The following is an 18,385-nucleotide window of genomic DNA, read 5'->3' on the forward strand; positions in this document are numbered from 1 at the left end:
TGTACTTGTTGCTGGGGCTGGTGTAGTTGCTGTGCTTAGAATTGGAGTAGCTGCATGGTCTGTTGTAGTCAGTTTGAGCAGCTGCTGTACTTGCAGCTAGAGTGGCTGTGTTGTCTGTTGCTTTGCCATCAGATCCAGAGACATCTTTTTTCCCTTTGAAGGTGCTGGATAGTGTTGAACAGGGCTCTGTAAGCATAGGCCAAGCCCCAGCACATTGCCATGATTTGTCCCTCTCTGGTATGACCAGGATGACAACACACCTCATTTAAGTGTTTTACTAGTTTTTCTGGATTTTGCCCTCGTTCAGTGGTGAAGTTCCAAAGCACTGCAGGGGCCCACTGGCCTAGATACTTGCCCATACTGTCACACGCACTCTGCCACTCATGACTGTCCAACCTCAGGGAAAAATCTCTTGGTCTTCCTATATTGTCATCTAACCCTAGACAAGACCCAAACCTGACTGCTTAACTTTCGAGATCAGACAAAATGGTTGCGAGTAAAACACACTCTGTATGTGTGCCAACATGGTGATCCCCATCACAATCAGCAGGCACGTCTCAAGGGTATCCAAATGCCTTTCAAAACCTTCAGAACTCTCAAATGATGCTGTAAATAGTCTGGCAGGGGAGCTGGGAAGGTAAGGGAATGTCTCTTATAGGTTGACCAGCCAAAGAGGAAAAAAATGTGTAATTGCTAAATACTTTCATTATATACCTCCCGAAGTACAGAGGTGAAGACCACACTGGGAATGCAAGCCAGACGAGTTTCATGATCAATGAGCCTATTGTATTACAAGTCATTACCCTAAAGCACAGTGAAACAACAACCTTAGCCCAAGCCCCCCAGCTGATAAACACTAAAAAAGCAGCTGTAAGTAAGGTACAACATGCTGAAACTCTGAGATCAAGAGCAACAACTCTGAGAGCCAATAAACCAGCATTGTGACAAGTGACTATTAATCCAAAATAATAAATGCTTATCACAAATATGGTTAGAAACACTCCAGTCAGATCTGTCATTATCTCAACCCTCTGTGCTCCACACTGGGCATCACAAAGAACTGTCATGGTTTAAGCCCAGCTGGCAACCCAGAACCACACAGCCGCTCGCTCACTCCCCCCCCTTCTTTCTTCCCCTGCTCACAGAGGGATGTGGGAGGAGAATTAAAAGAACATAACTCCCATGGGTTGAGATAAGAACAGTCCAGTAACTAAGGTATAATACAAAACCACTGCTGATACCACCAATGGTAATGATAAGGGAAATAACAAGGGAAGAGAATACAACCGCTCACCACCCACTGAATGATACCCAGCCCAACCCAAGCAGTGATCTAGCCCTTCCAGGTAACTGACCCCAGTTTGCACACAGGGCATGATGTGCTGTGGTATGGAATACCCCTCTGGCTAGTTTGGGTCAAATGTCCTGCCTCTGCTTCCCCCTGGTTTCCCTGCCTCCTTGGCAGAGCATGAGACTCAAAGTCCTTGGTTGGAGTAAACATTACTTAGCAACAACTAAAAACACTGGCGTTATCAGCGTTGTTGCCAGGCTGAAAGTCAAAAACAGCACTGCACCAGTTACTAAGAAGGAGAAAAATGACTGCTACTGCTGAACCTAGGACATTGGGGTAACAAAGAAGTTTAAAGCCTGGCATTCAACAGGAATATAACTAAGGACCTGTACTTGATGTGCAAGAAGCTGGCATGCAGGACATCTGCCTGAATGTGTTCCATTTCTCTTGGGAGAAATATGTTTGACAAATGCAGGCACCACACCTACGTATAACCCAGCAGTTTAGAGGCGGGTACAATGAAGCAGCGACATTGGCTTGTGACACTGAAGAGCAACTACCTCAAAGATAAAGTCCAGAGCAATCAAATTTAACAGTTTTCTATGCCAACATTACAGAAGACTGGTTACTTCAGTTCTTTAAGATGACCTCCGAGTTTGTGTTGCTAAGAATTGGAGTTACTTTTGGAATTTGGAGTTATTTATGCATAAGCATCAACTGATTCCTTACCCCTGAGGAGTTTCTGCACCAAGATTGGGTGGTGAGTTAGCTGGCAGGGGCAGGCCTGGATGCCTTTGGTCTTTATTAGCAGGAGTACAGCCAAGCAATGCTTCACCCAACACAGTTGGTACTGACTGCACAGCTCCCTGACTGGGAGAGACCTGTAAAGGGAGATTTTCAGTTAGGAAAATTCAGGATAGCAGAAATACTGCTTTGCAGGGTTCAGCTTAAAAAGACAAATACATTAATGCCATTCCCAGTGTGTTTTATAAAGCTTGTTGAAGACCATTCCTCACTCAGCCCATAAGATGGAAAGACCTTAGAATAACTTCTTAAACCTCATCTGAAATCCTAGAGAAAATTAAATCTGTGAAGTTAGTCTGACAACCTCACTAAAAATCCAGATGTGATCTTCCTTGTAGTCAGAAGATCTTTTTACTGGGATTCTAGGAAGTGTCAAATAAAGAAGTGCCGTGCTGATGAAATCACATGTACAGTTCTTGTAGGAATAAAACAGGCCTATCAAATTAGTGTCTTTAAAACCAGTCATTTTCTGTAGGGGTCCTTCCTCAGCTCTAACATCCACATTCCACTCCCACATACTCCACTTACGGCTGGAAGTTACACTACAGACCCATTGCCATCAACTCCAAACTATTTCCCTTTCAGCTTTGGTATAACACAGCTGTCAGGCACTGAGGCAAGCTCTCAAAACAACACTGAAATTAACTCCACATTAGAAGTCAAGAGTACTCAGATACCAAGTGATAACAGAAAAAAAACATGACTTCATAGAATCATAGAATCGTTAGGGTTGGAAAAGACCTTAAAATCATCTAGCTCCTTATCAATCCCATACATTCACAGCCACCAAAAATCAGAGAAACAATCAGACTTCCTGTTTTCTGTATTAAAAAGTACACTCACTTGTAACCATTTGCAAGACATTTCCCAGAGAGTACAGAAGTGCTAAAGGATCCAGTCCTCTGAAGCAAAACTTTGAGGAGAATTAGAAGTATCTCACTTCACTATTTTAGAGAAAAAAACTGTGGTGAAACAAGCTATGAATTCAGATCATAGCAACTCCTCTGCGGGACATTTGGAATATGAAACGAAGAGCAGCTTTTTGTGTACCAAGCAGGCTGCTCCATGGCTGAATACACAGAAAGCAAAAGAATGGCAAAGTGAGCACCCAAAAGATGCTAAAGGTACTCAAGCATGAGCTACAGAAACATCAGCAGATTATGACCGCAATGCATTAGCTGCTTTGTACTTATTTGCTGCACACTTTTCCTTAGCAGTAAATAAAAGTAGACCACTCTTTCCCTTGGGGAATCTTATCCTGTACTCGCTCCTCATGCTCTATCTTTGTGAAGCCATTCAAGGTGTCTAATAGCAATACCCAGTCGTTGCCAGATACACACAGCTGCCTTAGCACAGGACTGCCTACACCAAGCCAGAAGAACCCGAACCCCAACCCAAACCCCAACCCTCCCACCCCACCACCACTGCAGAGCTTCCAGAAGGCCTGCCTAAAATGCAACTTTTGGACTGAAACATTGGGACAAAATTATAGGGCAAGTTTGAAGTGCTGTTCTTTAGCCAAGCCAAGATTTTTCATCAGCATTAAGTTACCCAGACCATCTTCTGACCTTTGAGACTGTTTTCTTAGATCTCAGTGACACTTGGCAGGTCACCCATAAAAGAAATAACAGAGTTGAAAGTACCAGAAAAGTAGTTATATTCCCTTTTTTACTGAAAAAACATTTTCCAGACTGCTGCTTGAATCCTCAAAGCATGAAAGTGTACCTGACGGTTTTGAGTTTAAGTACAAAACAGTTAAAGAACATGAGAAAGCAGAGGTTATAGACTTGAGAACTGCTTTGGGTTTTCTCCCACTCCAGAATACATGACCAGGCAGGTTAACTCCAAAGAGAAGGAGGGGGCAAAAAGCACAGTTACCAAAACAAAAGCCAACCTTTAAGGCTCAGTTAACTTTTTGCTGATTATCACAAGATGTTTCTCTCATGCCTAGACAAGTTTCAAGGAACTCAACACACCCTCCCAGGGATTATATTTATTATTTTACTTTTCTGTCTAATCCTTATTTAAGGCTGTTCTGAGAAGTGACATAACCTTTATATAACACTCATACATAACACAGCAAGGTATTACCTCAAGAGAAGATTTTGGGTGTTTAGCATCAACACTTCCACTGTTCTCAGATGATTTCCTTTTCATGCCCCCAACTCTTTTAGATTTATCTGGAAGAGAAGGTGATCAGGATTAGTCTATTTATCACAAATCTGCCACTTAGCATTTGAAGGACAAACAATAATAGATCTTACCAGATTTTCCATTGCTGTCATATATGATTTCAACGTGAATTAACTCTGGATCGAGAGTTTTTAAAGCTGGAATCTTGGAAAGGAACAAAAACACAGAAGCAGACCTTTAAAGAGGTGAAAGTTTCTGTTTGAATGGATTTATCTTAGATGCTGTGGTATAGGCTGAGCTTAGACACTTAACTCCCAGGTTCTTTGAATACCAAGCTGAATTTAACAATATTTGTTGTGACAGTGTCTCTGCACAAAAACACACACATAAACCAGTGCTTCAGAGCACTGTCTGCACAGCACAAAGCAAAGAAACCATGATTAAGTTTGCCTTACTCTTCAACTAAGAATTTCAAGTCTCCCTCATTGTGCATAGAAGCCCACTTGCTGTCTGATAATTCCCTCAGCACCGGATAGAAACACTTTGGGGTAACAGGCTTTTCTGCACTACACCAACCTCTACTTTCTTTAAGCTTATTACAGTAAGGACAGAATTAAAAGTGATGTTGGTGGGGATAGAAATACAAGTTCTCACTCATTTCCCCATCTTTGTAAACCCACAGCAAGTGGTTCTTACCTCCTGACAGTTGACCTCTAGAGTTCTGGTGGTTGGATTACCATTGACAACAACTGCTGTGAACCACTGAGTAGATGGATCCAGGCTATAAATTCTGATTTTTGAACCAATGATGTTTTTCCCACCTTAAGAATTGATAAAAAATACAAGAAAAAGGAGCTTAAGAAAAAAAGGAGCATGAAGATCAGTTACCAACATAAATTTGCTGACAGTATTGCATGCAGGATGCAAGTAAGCAAACAAACTGAGAACCTTAAGACAACTTCCATAGAGCTGAGAAGGATAAAAAAGCATGATAATGCTATGTACAGCTACCTCCTTCCTGCAATAGTTCAATGAACTTTTCTGGAGGTTAAGGCATACAGCAGAGGCCAGACTGACCTCTGCATTTCACAGTGAGACACGGAAATGAAGATTCAATTCTTCATCTCTTCACAGTATTGGAAATGACAACCCTAAGTTGCAATATTTGTCTTTCCATAAAAGTAAGATATTTCTTGCATATGCAAGCACATGGCTCCAAATATCTTGTGTGAATCCAGTAATCAAGAATTTGACGCTGGCAAATATAAACCCAACAAATTAAACTTGACTAAAAAAGTCTCTAAAACTTGGGAAGTTTCATAAGCAAGAAGCAGACTAAAAAAAAAAAAAATTAGGTTACTCAAATGTATAAACAACTCCACATAATGGCTTTAACCTGAAAGAGGAGAGATTTGGATTAGATAGTGGCAGAAGCTCTTCCCTGTGAGGGTGCTGAGGCGCTAGCACAGGGTGCCCAGAGAAGCTGTGGCTGCCCCACCCCTGGCAGTGTTCAAGGCCAGGCTGGATGGGGCTTGGATCAACCTGCTCTAGTGGAAGGTGTCCCTGCCCATGGCAGGGGGTTGGAACTGAATGAGCTTTAAGGTCTCTTCCAACCCAAACCATCCTATGACCCTATGAATTCCAGTGAGAATTGCTACAAATCTGATACCTCTTCATAATCACCAAGTCATCTCTATGCGCCCAAAATACATAATCAGTCTCAGAAAGAGAGTTCTTGAAACTTAAATCTCCATAATCCTTCACATCTTGCATTCCCTGCTATGAAAGCGGTATCAGTATTTTAAAAAGGCTTTTACCCCTAAGCCAGATTAGTGTCATTTACCCCATCACTGCAAAGATTTCCCTTTAGACTTGAGTATTTATTGCCAGTTTTCTGCTACAGAGCATGCTTGTACCTTGCACCAAGCGTGTTTCATCCAGGTGCTTCTTAACCAGAGCCTGAATTTCTTCATTAACATTTTGATCATCCTTAAGAGGAAGCCTGGAATTGTCCACATCCTATTCAGGAAGCAAAACAAGAAGTTGGTATTAAGAGTAATGCTTTTGATTAACAAAACACCGTAATATTTAGAGACAAAATAGAAGCAATTCAAAGAAGTCCAACAGGTTTCTCATTAGCCTGTCTTCCTTCAGCTCCTAGGATACTGGATTTATTGAGGCAGACATCATTTCCTTACCACTCATTTGGATGGAGCATCTGCAAGCCAGACTGAAGTGAGCTCTCCAGGTCCACTTTAATATTGTTCTGAAAACAGCCTAGCTTTGGCTTCCTACATTGCTAATGAGCACTGACTTTAATGAAACCATCAAGATTTTTTAATTGGGGATTTTAAGTTCTCAGAAACAGCAACTTTAAGTAGTCCTGAGCAGATGTCAATGCAAATATTTTCAGTTTTCTGTTTCTATTTATAACACCAGGATCTAGCCCATCTCAAAGCACCATTACAAAATGTTCACATGAATGGAAACAGCTACATCAAAATCATTCAGAGTTATTCACAGAATCATAGAATAGTTACGGTTGGAAAGGACCTCAAGATCATCTAGCTTCAACTCCCTGCCATGGGCAGCGACACCTTGCAATAGACTAAGGCTCTGTCCAACCCGGCCTTGAACACTGCAAGGGATGGAGCATTCACAACTTCCCTGGGGATCATGTATTTATATTTCAGGGGAGGGTTATTTCCTCTATTATCAACTACACCAAATGGAAAATGGAAGTGGGACTTTTAGAGCAAGTTTTTACCAATGGCTCAGAGCTCTAATGAAAAAAAACAACAGGTTTTGCTGGTTTTTGCATTTGATCCCAAACACTGCTTTGGTACCTGTAAGAAGCAGAAGGCTGAAGAGCTGATAGTGAAGAAACTATTATTCAAGCTGCCAGAAGAGCAATCTTCCCTTCTGCAGTATTGAGATAAGACTGCTATGTACAGAAATCTCTACTCTGCTGTTGAGCCAACACAGGCAAGACAACAATCTACAACTCAAATTTAGCTTAAAGTGATTCTTTTGTTAGTCTCTCAAGAAGAGTTGTCTATTTGCTGACTTAACAAGTCAAAGTAGAACACTAGTGATGGCACTACCACCAGCCTCAACGTGAGACATCTATAACTAGTTTCATTCAGACTGTTTGTAGGTCTTGAGAGTATTTTTCTGAAATGGTTAAATCCTTTACCATTAGGAGATACTGTTCTTAAAACTGCCTGACGAGTCATGCAGGGCAATTCTCACTAATCAGCTTCCTTCCTGGTGCTCAATAAGGGGACTGTAATTCAACCACCTTATTTACATCCTGACCAATTCATCATTTGTTTAGGATGTGATGAGTTTCTATGAAACAGCAAGATTTATTCCAGACATCCCTGCAACTCCTTTCACAGCAAGAACAAAATTAAACTATTCCAGATTATCCACACCACCAACAGGATGGGATTGCTGTCACCTGTGCCGAGTAACTGTCCTAGCACACACCCTCAGCAGCTCTTTTAAGTAACCACATCCTGGATCAGCTTCAGAAGGTTTTTATTCAGCAGACACATTCCATTCAGAACTGATATTTATGAGCTATAGCAACAAACACCTACTCCAAGTTTTCACCCATCTAAAGTCTGCATTTAGAATACATTAACTTGAGTTATCTTCAATACCAAGATATAAGATTATCTTCCATCTTTATAATGTCATAGAAGGTTACCTGAATGGGTGTCAAAAGGTCTTTAGAAAGAAAAACACATCTCTCTTCACCAAGATAACGTACTGAAACCATTGATCCCAGACCAGCTTTGTCCACTAAGGATTTGTAAGTCTAGAAAAGCGATAAACATTGTCTTAGAAACAGAGTAAGAATACCTCATCATTCCTCATTTGCATTTAAACAAATACTTTAGTTTTGCATCTATTTCTCTGTTAAGATACCACATCTACACACAGCTCTCGAGATAAACCAAGTTTCTAATACATGCTTAACAGGAGTTACTGGACTATACTTGAAATCAATTTAATTTATTAGAATAAGTTAAAAAAATCAGTTCAGGGGACTGTCATTAACAACAATTAATCATTCAGCTCAACAGAAAGAATTTACTAATACTAAAAGTTCCAATTGCGGCTATGTTAATGGAAGCCCTCCTTATGGTAGGTTGAGGGAATAACTAGAAATCAATGAAGGCTGCTGTATGGCTTACATTAAAGTTCTCAAAGGTTATGCAACATTGACAACACACTGAACCCCAGTTTAGGCATGTATGATGCTTGGAGAGCCTCACAGCTGTGATACCACTACAAGTACATTGCTGTAGTATATACAGCATACTATGGGGCTATACTTCTATAGTCTCATGGTTGTTATAACACTGCAGTACCAACACAGTTATACCAAAGGCTTTAAGAACAGATAAGAAACAAAGATTTCCTTTAAAAGCTTCAAAACTGTTCCTAGGTTAAATTTTGTCTGGTCCTGCAGTAGCAGCTCTGAGTGGGAAAGCATCAGAGAGCCTGGAACACCAGAAGTATCCAGAATAACTCCTTCCTACATGAAAAGTATATTTGTCCCCCATTTAAATTAAAAAAGAAAATCATTTTGATAGAGTATGTGTTTGGATTTCCAAAGGATTGATCAAGCAAGAAAAGACTTTCTTCCCCTTTATCATTTTCACTTCAGTCTGGACAGCTCTGTAGGGGCAGTATTACCAGAAAAGGAACAAGACTCTCTCCAGGAGCAACTGGGTATTACAGCTCTGTAAAGTTATCCTGTTCATCAGAAACTTTTATATACGTGAATCAACAAGTTGAGACCAAGATTTAAATAAGTTAATACACACACCCCCTTTGTGACCCCTTCTTTCCTGCCTGTGTAGTGGTAAAAGCAGCCTCCAGTATTGTGCTTGTCTTTATCCTACATCACTCCCCTGCTAAATGAGCTTTGGAACATGTACACTGCATGAACTGACACGTCAATGCATCATGAGGAAAACCTTATGCATAAATTGAAGACAAGTATCCAGTAAGCACTGTTCAGGTACTTGGAAAGGGACAACAGCTAAGTTTAACTAAGCAGGTTTTCAGAACATTGTATCAGCAAAATCCACTGTTAGAACTACTGATATTAATGCACAGGTCAGGAAATAAAATTAAGGATTCATCTTTCCACTTCCTCTCCCATCCTGTTTGGCCCTACCAGCAATAAAAATCTGCTTAGATTAGCTTTGCTTAAGAAAAAAGCTCAGCTAAAATGCAGCAGCACAAATTACACTGCATACCTTATACTTAGCAGATTTAAGAGTATTAATTATGCTGAAGTTGTAGCCCGTGTTTTAATGTTCAGAACGTTTACATCTTTGTTTATTTAACAACTACTTTTAGGAGTAGCAATATTCAAAGTAGCCAAGTAAAACTATCCTGGCTGAATACATTAAGAAATGTGCCCTGTTCACCTCCACTGACTCATTTGCCTAGCCAGCCATGCATGGCAGTTACAGGAAGCTTAGTTCTCTGGCTTGTACAGTGTAGCTCAGGTTTTTCTATGCACTAAGTCCAAATCTCACAAATCATCTGTGCCAGGCAGCCATCATATCAGTCATTCCAATTCTTGTTGTCTCAGACCAAGGATCACTGAAGAATTAACAGCACTTGAGGCAGAGTAAAACAAGATATAAATATACACTACCCTTAGAATCCTATTATTGACCCTTTTTCTTTCTTTGCTTAGCTGCAGTTTCATGAAAGGAGGAAGAAACATGAGACTAGAGGGAGAAGGAATTAACTTTGTACAGAACAGCGGCTTGGGAGGGAAGCAAAGTCATAAAAATACATCCCTGTATCTTAGGCAGAACATACCAACTTCAAATGCTTACAGGCTCTGCCTAGCTCTAGCTATACAAGGAGATTTAGTCTCCCTTCATATTACATGTTACAAGTACAAAAGTGAAGCTATACTTGAGAAATTCACACTTGTAACAACACTGTCCTCAGAAGGTAGAACTGCAAAACCAAAGTGAGTTAGGCCAAGTGTATACTTGCCATAGCAGGCCACTGGACAGGAGACACAGAACCGGCATGAGATTTTCTTTCAGCCAGTACCAGTTTTTGCTCCACCAGAAATGCTCTCATTTTATGGCTGTAGACTTCTATCCATCTTCGTTTTTCCCATGACTCATCATCAAATTCTACACAAATCTACAGAAAGGAAACAAAGCAAAGGAGTGACTAACCAGAAAATTCAGACACATGCAACATGAAAAAGGATAAGCACCAATTTCATGAAGAAAAAAAGAAAACAAAAACCAAGAGTACTTATAATGCAAAGATGGTTATTGCTTTTCTGTGACACCATCAAGCAATCACTACAGCATCCCAGCCTGACCTAGTAGTTTCTAGGGGAGAGCCAATGTTAACTGGTTTATCATCACTGCTGTCTCATAAAACATTAACATTCTTATTTAACTCTACAACCACCCCACCTCAGTAAGTCCTCTGCTGCTCAAGGACAGCTACATGTGATAACTCTGCCACCAGTGTTTACAATCAGGTCAAAACCATATACATATAAAACTCTAAAGAACTGTACAGAATAGTGTCAGATGCATTTGTAACAAGCTCCAAATCAGAGTACTTGAATAAACAAGATGAAGTTTTCCAGAAATACTAATAATAAGAGTCCCAAAGAACAGCTTTAGTTAATATATTGAAAGCAAATGACAGTTAAGGTGATCAAGTCATATAATGTGAAAGTCACTTGCTGCCTGCTTTGAACTGGTATTTATCTTTGAGTCTGAAGTATCTACACAAACTTTAAGAGGAAAACAGTTCTCACTTCTTGGCAATACCATGCCCACTTCCTTTGGGATGGCATTGTCCTTCTTTCAAAGACAATACGAAGAGATGAGCAAAGGCTTAGGAATGACAACTCTGCCTGAATACAGGAACTGGACTGCCTACCAAGACAACAGTAGAGCACTACTCAGACAAATCACTCCCTCTTCCCATAAAATAGCAAGATCCAACCCAAATGCATTTAACTAACAGCAGAGAAAGCTCGGTTGAGTGAATCTTAGAAACAGTCCCTTGTGTTTAGCTTCCTTCTCAGGGGAAAGGCAAGTAAAAGCATGCACACAATATAGCATTACCACAGGAGTGCTAATGGGTTCACAAATTAATTTAGTCATTTTGAAGTTCACAGAAACAATTAAAGAGATAAGCAAACAGCACAAGTACCAGAACGGCTTGGTTTTTTTTTGCATAGGATCAACACAAATGGGAAAACACAGCTGAGAAAATACTTTTTAGAAGTAGCTGATAGTCCTATTTACAGCTTGTTTTTCTGTACAGAAAGCAAAGTTTAGAAGAATAAATATTCCTACTCCTTTAGAGACCTCTTCCTCTCCCCCTTGCCCAATCTATTACTATTTTGGGTCTAACTATACATTGCTCTTCCACAAAGCTGTGAGAGAGAAACGGAGATGGCACGTGGGTTGGTACAAAGAGCTTTCTACACCTCAGTTGTCTATTCTGCAACTTTTATAACACTTTTACTGGAGAACGCACCAACTGAATCGCTTCTGGCAGAACTGTAACCAGTTACAACCCAAACCATGCTGTGATTCTATGATACTCCTCATATATAAGGAGGAGTATCACTATAAGTACAGCATGGGCACAGTCCCACTGCCTAGAGAGCTTCACCCCTGCTGCAAACACACAACAAGCAGCTCAGCTCCTAACAACACGGAGCTCTTCGTAATTACGTTCACACTTCCAGAGAAGAGTTACAAACAGGTAGGTTTTCCTTCTGCTTGACATGGATCAGGTGCTTCTCCAGTTAATCAGAGGTTACAAAGATTCCCATTAAAAAGAAACAGTTTCAACTGAAAAACGTCACTGTTGATGCCTCATAGAACAGCATATCACCAAAGTCCCTTGTAGAAACAAGAGGACCATGTAACAAGATGCAATGACTATAAGGGAGGTTTGTCCCTTAGTGAGTACTTTGTATACTATAGTAATTGCCCAGGCATGTTTGAATGGTTTTACTGAGAGCAGTTGCCAAATAGCCCCTTTAGAACTTAGTCTCAAACAGTGAAGTCAAAGAGTGGAAGTCCCTTGACTTCCACCCAAAAAGTAGTTACAGAATTACACTCGGCTTGCAGTAACTGAATGTGTGTTTAAAAATCCCTTTGGTAAATCATGACTAAGAAGTAGCCACTACTCAAGAAGAGTCTGAGAAGCCTCCAACACCATACATGAACTTGGTACATCTTTCAAGACAGCAGAAGTACTTTGCTCATCCAAAGAGCAAGAAAAGTCACCAACACAGGATAGCTTTGGTTTCATCTCCAAGGAAAACGTCCATAATTGACAAGATCTTAAATGACATCGAGGAAACACACAGAAAAAAGCCCAGGCACAGCAGGTGCCATAACAATATGCGTATTTTTAATTGCTGGTGTTAGAAAGAACATTTATAACTAGTTTGAGGCAATTTCCAGCATTAGCACAAACATGCTGAAAGCTTTATCAGAAGCGCACGTGTTTTCAAGCATGGTACGCAGTGAAGTTGACCAAGACAACTTCTCTCCCCAACAACAGCGTGTATATACACACACCCACACGAATTTCCAGGTCACAGGGTAAGCGCTTTAGTTTAAGCAGGTGTCTTTGAAAGTTCCCGGTTACCTTCAGGTCTTGTTTGGATATATCCGTATGGGAAACTGCTCGGATCCTGCCTGACTTCCAGGGCCATTCCAAGATGCGGTTGGTATCCCACGACCTGTCCTCTTCTTCCGAGAGGCTGAGGAACCTCTTCCCCACGAGCAGCGACCAGCTCCCCTCGAGCCTCAGCACCATTTTAACTCATTGGGAGACCTCCAGAGCAGAAACCGATGAAGAAGAAGAATAAGAAACCAAACCAAGACCAACGGAGGCGGCCGTCAGCTGGCAGCCCCCCGCCCGCCTTCCCTCACGGGGAGCCGCTGGGTCCGGGAGATGCGTTGCTTTCCTTCACCCTCTCCCCGTCCCCTCCCTCCCCCGCTTCTTCCCAAGCGGCTCAAGCCGAGCCCTCGGACACCCGCAGTATGCCCACGGTCCTGTTAATCATTGCCTCAGTGGGGGTGGCTGCAAGGAAACACCACAAGCTGCTGCAGTGCAGCTCCCGAAGATCCCCACGGCTGCCGACAGTCTCCCTGCCTCCTCGTCAGCCCCGCCGCCTCTTTGTTCCCTCCCTCCCAAGAGCCGAAACGGGGGACGGCAGCTGAAGAGAACGCAGGGGAACAAGCGGCCCGGCCGAGCTCCTTCCGGACGCCTCTCCGCGTCACCAGCACCCGCTCCTGCTCATCTCAAACACCCCTCTCCTTATGCCCTTGCCCTTACCCTCACCTGCTTCTCCCTCCCCAGCCCCTGCCGCCACCCGGCGCACCCCGCCGTGGGTCAGACGGCCCCGGCCCGCGCTCTCCGCGAAGGGCCCCGCCGGCAGCCGCTGCGCAGCGCGGCACTGCCCGGCCCCTCAGCAGCGCGCCCTCCCGCCCGCTCCCCACCCCGGCGCGCAGCCGGCCCCCGCCGCTCCATCCAGCGTTTCTATTGGCTGTAGGGAGGCAGCGGGGCGTGGCTAAAGGCAAGCCTCCCGCTGTGATTGGCCTAAAGGGGCGGTGCCCGCGAGCTCGGCCACGCCTCGAAACCGTTGCTCAGCAGATGGCGGATCACAAAAAAGGGGTGGTATTCTTCCGCGAAGCGTCGAAGGAAGGAGTCCTCCAGCACGCCCACGTTGACGGAGAGCCCGAAGATGGGGCCAAGTGTGGAGAACCAAATATGTTTTAGGCCGTTTTTCGCCTTAAGGCTTGTGTTTGTGCCTCAGGCGAGCTGAGCCTTAAGCCATAAGGCCCCCTTTTGGAGGTGGCGGAAGGATCCTGGGGAGGCAAGAGGCGTGAATCGTCCGGTTATACGTGCAGCTCGCGGCGTACTCAGATATAGCACAGGGGGAGGGGGCACATGCGGGGCGCTACTGCGCAGGCGCGGAGTGGCAAGGTGCACCTGCGGGGGCGCTGCGGGACGGCCTCTGCGCCTGCGCAGGACCGGCACCTGCCCCAGGGTCCGCGTCTGCGCGTGCGCAGTAGAATGGGGGAATGGCGAGGGAGGGGTGGAGGCGAGTTGCGCCCGCCGCCATCTTGTTGGGGTGCAGTGGTGGCTGAAGTGAGCTTGTATGGCTGGGTCTGGGGTGGTGGGGGAAAGAATAATGTGGTGATAGAGGTTCCTCGGGAGGGTGGCGGGCTTTGGAGAAGCTCTGGTTGGAGTTGATGTGGGTTATGGGGTTGTGTGTGCAGTAAAATGGCTTCCACCACCTCAGATGTCTCATTGGTTTCATGCGTGAGCTGTGTGTTCTAATGAAAGAGTAGCCAAGGTAGTAAAGAGGACAAGTAGTTAAAGTGAGGATATGGGAGTGAGGTAGCTGGTGGTATTCTGAGTGACCTCACATGACACAGTTAAGGTTGGAAAGGACCTTAAGATATCCAGTTCCAACCCATGCCATGGGCAAGGACACCTCACACTAAACCATGTCACCCAAGACTCTGTCCAACCTGGCCTTGAACACCACCAGGGATGGAGCATTCACAGCTTCCTTGGGCAACCCATTCCAGTGCCTCACCACCCTCACAGTAAAGAACTTCTTCCTTATATCTAACCTGAACTTCCCCTGTTCAAGTTTTAACCCCTTCCCCCTTGTCCTGTCACTGCAGTCCCTAACGAAGAGTCCCTTCCCAGCATCCCTATAGGCCCCCTTCAGATACTGGAAGGCTGCTATGAGGTCTCCATTCCGCCTTCTCTTCTCCAGGCTGAACAGCCCCAACTTCCTCAGCCTATCTTCATACGGGAGGTGCTCCAGTCCCCTGATCATCCTCTTGGCCTCCTCTGGACTTGTTCCAACAGTTCCATGTCCTTTTTATGTTGAGGACACCAGAACTGCACACAATACTCCAGGTAAGGTCTCACGAGAGCAGAGTAAAGGGGCAGGATCACCTCCTTCGACCTGCTGGTCACGCTCCTTTTGATGCAGCCCAGGATACGGTTGGCTTTCTGGGCTGCGAGTGCACACTGAAGCCGGCTCATGTTCATTTTCTCATCGACCAACACCCCCAAGTCCTTCTCTGCAGGGCTGCTCTGAATCTCTTCTTTGCCGAACCTGTACCTGTGCCTGGGATTGCTCCAACCCAGGTGTAGGACCTTGCACTTGGCATGGTTAAACTCCATGAGGTTGGCATCAGGCCATGCCAGGATGCATGCTCATCTTTTACCACAGGATGAGCATTATTGTCAGAGGATGTGGGAGGAGAAATGAAGAAAGTACCCAAGGCCAAGAAGGTGTTGAGTCATCCAATTGACTAGAAACTGGTGGATGTTCAGCTCTGGGTTTCCATCACAAAAGATGTCTGAGCTCCAAAAGTCACCATCAAACAGCAGCAGGGGATCTGCTGCAGGTAGGACATTCCTGCCACGTTATGGTCTCATCCTCCATGTTCTCAAAGAAGCCAGTCCCACACTTGTGTTAAATGCATCTGTAAAGCATTTCCCACCAGTTCCCTTCATGCCTCCCCACTGACCACTTGTCTACTGCTACATTCAGACACAACCATGTGTGAAATCCAGAATTCTCTGTGTGCCATGAAGGATGCTCTTCATCAGGGACTGTAGTGATAGGACAAGGGGTAACAGGTTAAAACTTAAACAGGGGAAGTTTGGATATAAGGAAGAAGTTCTTTACTGTGAGAGTGGTGAGGCACTGGAATGGGTTGCCCAAGGAAGCTGTGAATGCTCCATCCCTGGCGGTGTTCAAGGCCAGGTTGGACAGAGCCTTGGGTGACATGGTCTAGTGCGAGGTGTCCCCGCCCATGGCAGGGGGGGTGGAACTCGATGATCTTAAGGTCCTTTCCAACCCAAACCATTCTGTGATTCAGTGTGTCATTCACACCATGGAAATCCGGCAGCCCAATTCCTCTGATAACTTCTAGCATCAGTGACTTGTAGCCATAAGATGAAACTAGTAATGTGTAGCATTATTGCTAGGGAAAACAAACAAGTAAAAGTGAATAATAGAAGATGAGTCACTTATATCAGATACTGCATGTAGCCTAAAGAGAGACTCATTATTTGACACCAAATGGAGAATCAGTTTCGTTTACTTCTCAGGTTTAGATAGTTAATATATAGACCAGACCTGCAACATGGAATTTCTGATAAGATATTGTATAAAGCAAGCTACATGTGAAACTACCACATTACTTGTTTTGTTGTAGGTACTAGGCTGTTGTAACAGCAGCTTTACAATGTATTCATCATGCTATATAGGTGTTGTGTACTAATCCTTGTTTAAATCTCTGAGTTTTTATATATTTGAAACACATTGCCTCAGAGTAGCTGATTAATACATAGAGGAAGAGTGATGTTAGGCAATAAAGAAGCAATATTAGTCAATACAATAGATCAAACTGTTGGTAGCATTCCACTTGCCTAATGGTGATTTATCTTTTCTGTTAGCACTGGAATAAAGGAAAGCTTTAAGGAGAGACTTGAAAGACAACAGTGTGAGTTTTTTTCGAATGAGCAGCTCCTGCGTGCAAAGAGGAGCATGAAGATTGATCAAAGATGTTTTAAAATGTGATGCTTTGGGTAGGTATTGGCCTAGGGGGCCAAGAGTAAGAGCAAGCACAGGGTGATAGCTACAGTGACATAGTCCATTAATGACCTTGAAAATGAACTAAATAGAACCATGGAACGATTTGTGTTGAAGGGACCTTAAAGCTCATCCAGCTCCAACCCCTGCCACAGGCGGGGACACCTTCCACTAGAGCAGCTTGCTCCAAGCCCCTGTGTCCAACCTGGCCTTGAACACTGCCAGGGAAGAGCTTCTGCCTAAGAGCTCATCTCAGTCTCCCCTCTGGCAGGTTAAAGCCATTCCAAGCACATTTCCAGAATGCATTTCCTAGGATTTGAATTGTACAATACAGAAAAAGAAATGGGGTTATTTAATGGATTATTATAGAAAACTATTGGGGTTTTGACCTGATTATTTCATCACCACTCACAACAGCCTGCACTAAAACCAATATCTACTAGAAAAATTGTGTGTGTGTGTCAAGAGAAATCTCAGATGTTTAGTAATAACTTTCAAACTAACAACTGTGATAACAGCACACATGCAGCTATCTCACACTGGATTATAGACTTTTCAAGAAGAAGATGCCAATCAAACTAGTGCTGTCAAGATGCAGAACTGATAAGCCTACAAAGCAGCAGATTTTGACCTGTTCTTATGCCTGCAAGAAGCTCTGCCTACTGGGTTGAGCTACTAATAGATAAACCTTTAGCTCCCATCTGAGAAAGGAGGAATCTCTGCAAACAGGTGCTCTTTAAGCAGCAGCTGCAGAACGCACTTAAATAAATTCTTCCTTTCAGCCACCATTAAGGAACAATACCTCTCTTTTGTGCATGGTATCACTAGGAAAGAAGTGTAAGAGGACTTTGGATGCAGAGAAATTGGAATTTAACAACAGGCAGTAAAACTCAATAGCCAATTTTATAACTATCAAGACCTAAAGATTTCCGCATTCAGGCATTTAAGCCTCCTTCTGTGCATCTAAAATCTGGATGTGGTATTCAAGTATTTGTGCTTGGAAATTGGTCTCCCACTAGCTACATATTTGTTATCACCAAGCGAGAAAGGGACATTTTATTCAGAGCAGAGCCTGAAGCTAACATTAAATATCATAGCACCATGTTCTCAGAGGATGATTTCTGTGCTAAGTGGGGACAGATGGTTTTTCAGGGCTCTCTCACTGCATTTCCAAGGTAAGGCTACAGGTTTGTGTGCAGTTGCAGCACACAATGATCAGTGCAAGGTATTATGGATGCTGTAAATCTCTACCGTAGTGACATTTAAAGGTATTCATCCTTGGTCCAAGCCCCTTTGGGTAGGATGCTGGACAAGCACAGAAAAAATATGTAAAGTCCTTTATCTTCTAATAATAAATGATGAAGGTGTAAAGATGTGCAGTTAAAGCTTGAAAGTGCTTATGGTCACATACCAGCCCTGATAACCAGTCATGGGACTTTGGGAGATACCCAACAGTTTCATTTCTCCAGTACATCTTGAGA

At 43.4% G+C, this 18,385-nt stretch overlaps 1 protein-coding gene across 5 annotated transcripts in view; it reads right to left on the minus strand.

Moving 5' to 3' along the window:
- Positions 1–13,740, minus strand: part of KDM3A (lysine demethylase 3A) — a 35,588-nt gene extending 21,848 nt beyond the window's left edge. For 2 of the 5 annotated variants that reach the window (XR_009745756.1, XM_061466422.1), the window contains exons 1-9: positions 13,619–13,740; positions 12,920–13,108; positions 10,268–10,423; positions 7,944–8,054; positions 6,145–6,247; positions 4,925–5,049; positions 4,360–4,432; positions 4,187–4,275; positions 2,021–2,172 (exon numbers count right to left, since the gene is read on the minus strand). Coding sequence is in view for 4 of the 5 variants with exons in the window: in XM_061466422.1 (XP_061322406.1) it covers positions 2,021–2,172; positions 4,187–4,275; positions 4,360–4,432; positions 4,925–5,049; positions 6,145–6,247; positions 7,944–8,054; positions 10,268–10,423; positions 12,920–13,090 (980 nt within the window). In the remaining variant the exon portion in view is untranslated. Of the gene's footprint in view, positions 1–2,020; positions 2,173–4,186; positions 4,276–4,359; positions 4,433–4,924; positions 5,050–6,045; positions 6,248–7,943; positions 8,055–9,681; positions 10,225–10,267; positions 10,424–12,919; positions 13,109–13,618 lie in introns of those variants that run through there. The other 3 variants (XM_061466436.1, XM_061466445.1, XM_061466454.1) reach the window with 3 other exon arrangements.
- Positions 13,741–18,385: the final 4,645 nt, after the last annotated feature.

Source organism: Pezoporus flaviventris, unplaced genomic scaffold (assembly GCF_033815535.1).
Source record: "Pezoporus flaviventris isolate CSIRO_AGI_PZ_B2104156 unplaced genomic scaffold, CSIRO_AGI_Pfla_v1 ptg000002l, whole genome shotgun sequence".
Classification (NCBI taxonomy): Eukaryota; Metazoa; Chordata; class Aves; order Psittaciformes; family Psittacidae; genus Pezoporus; species Pezoporus flaviventris.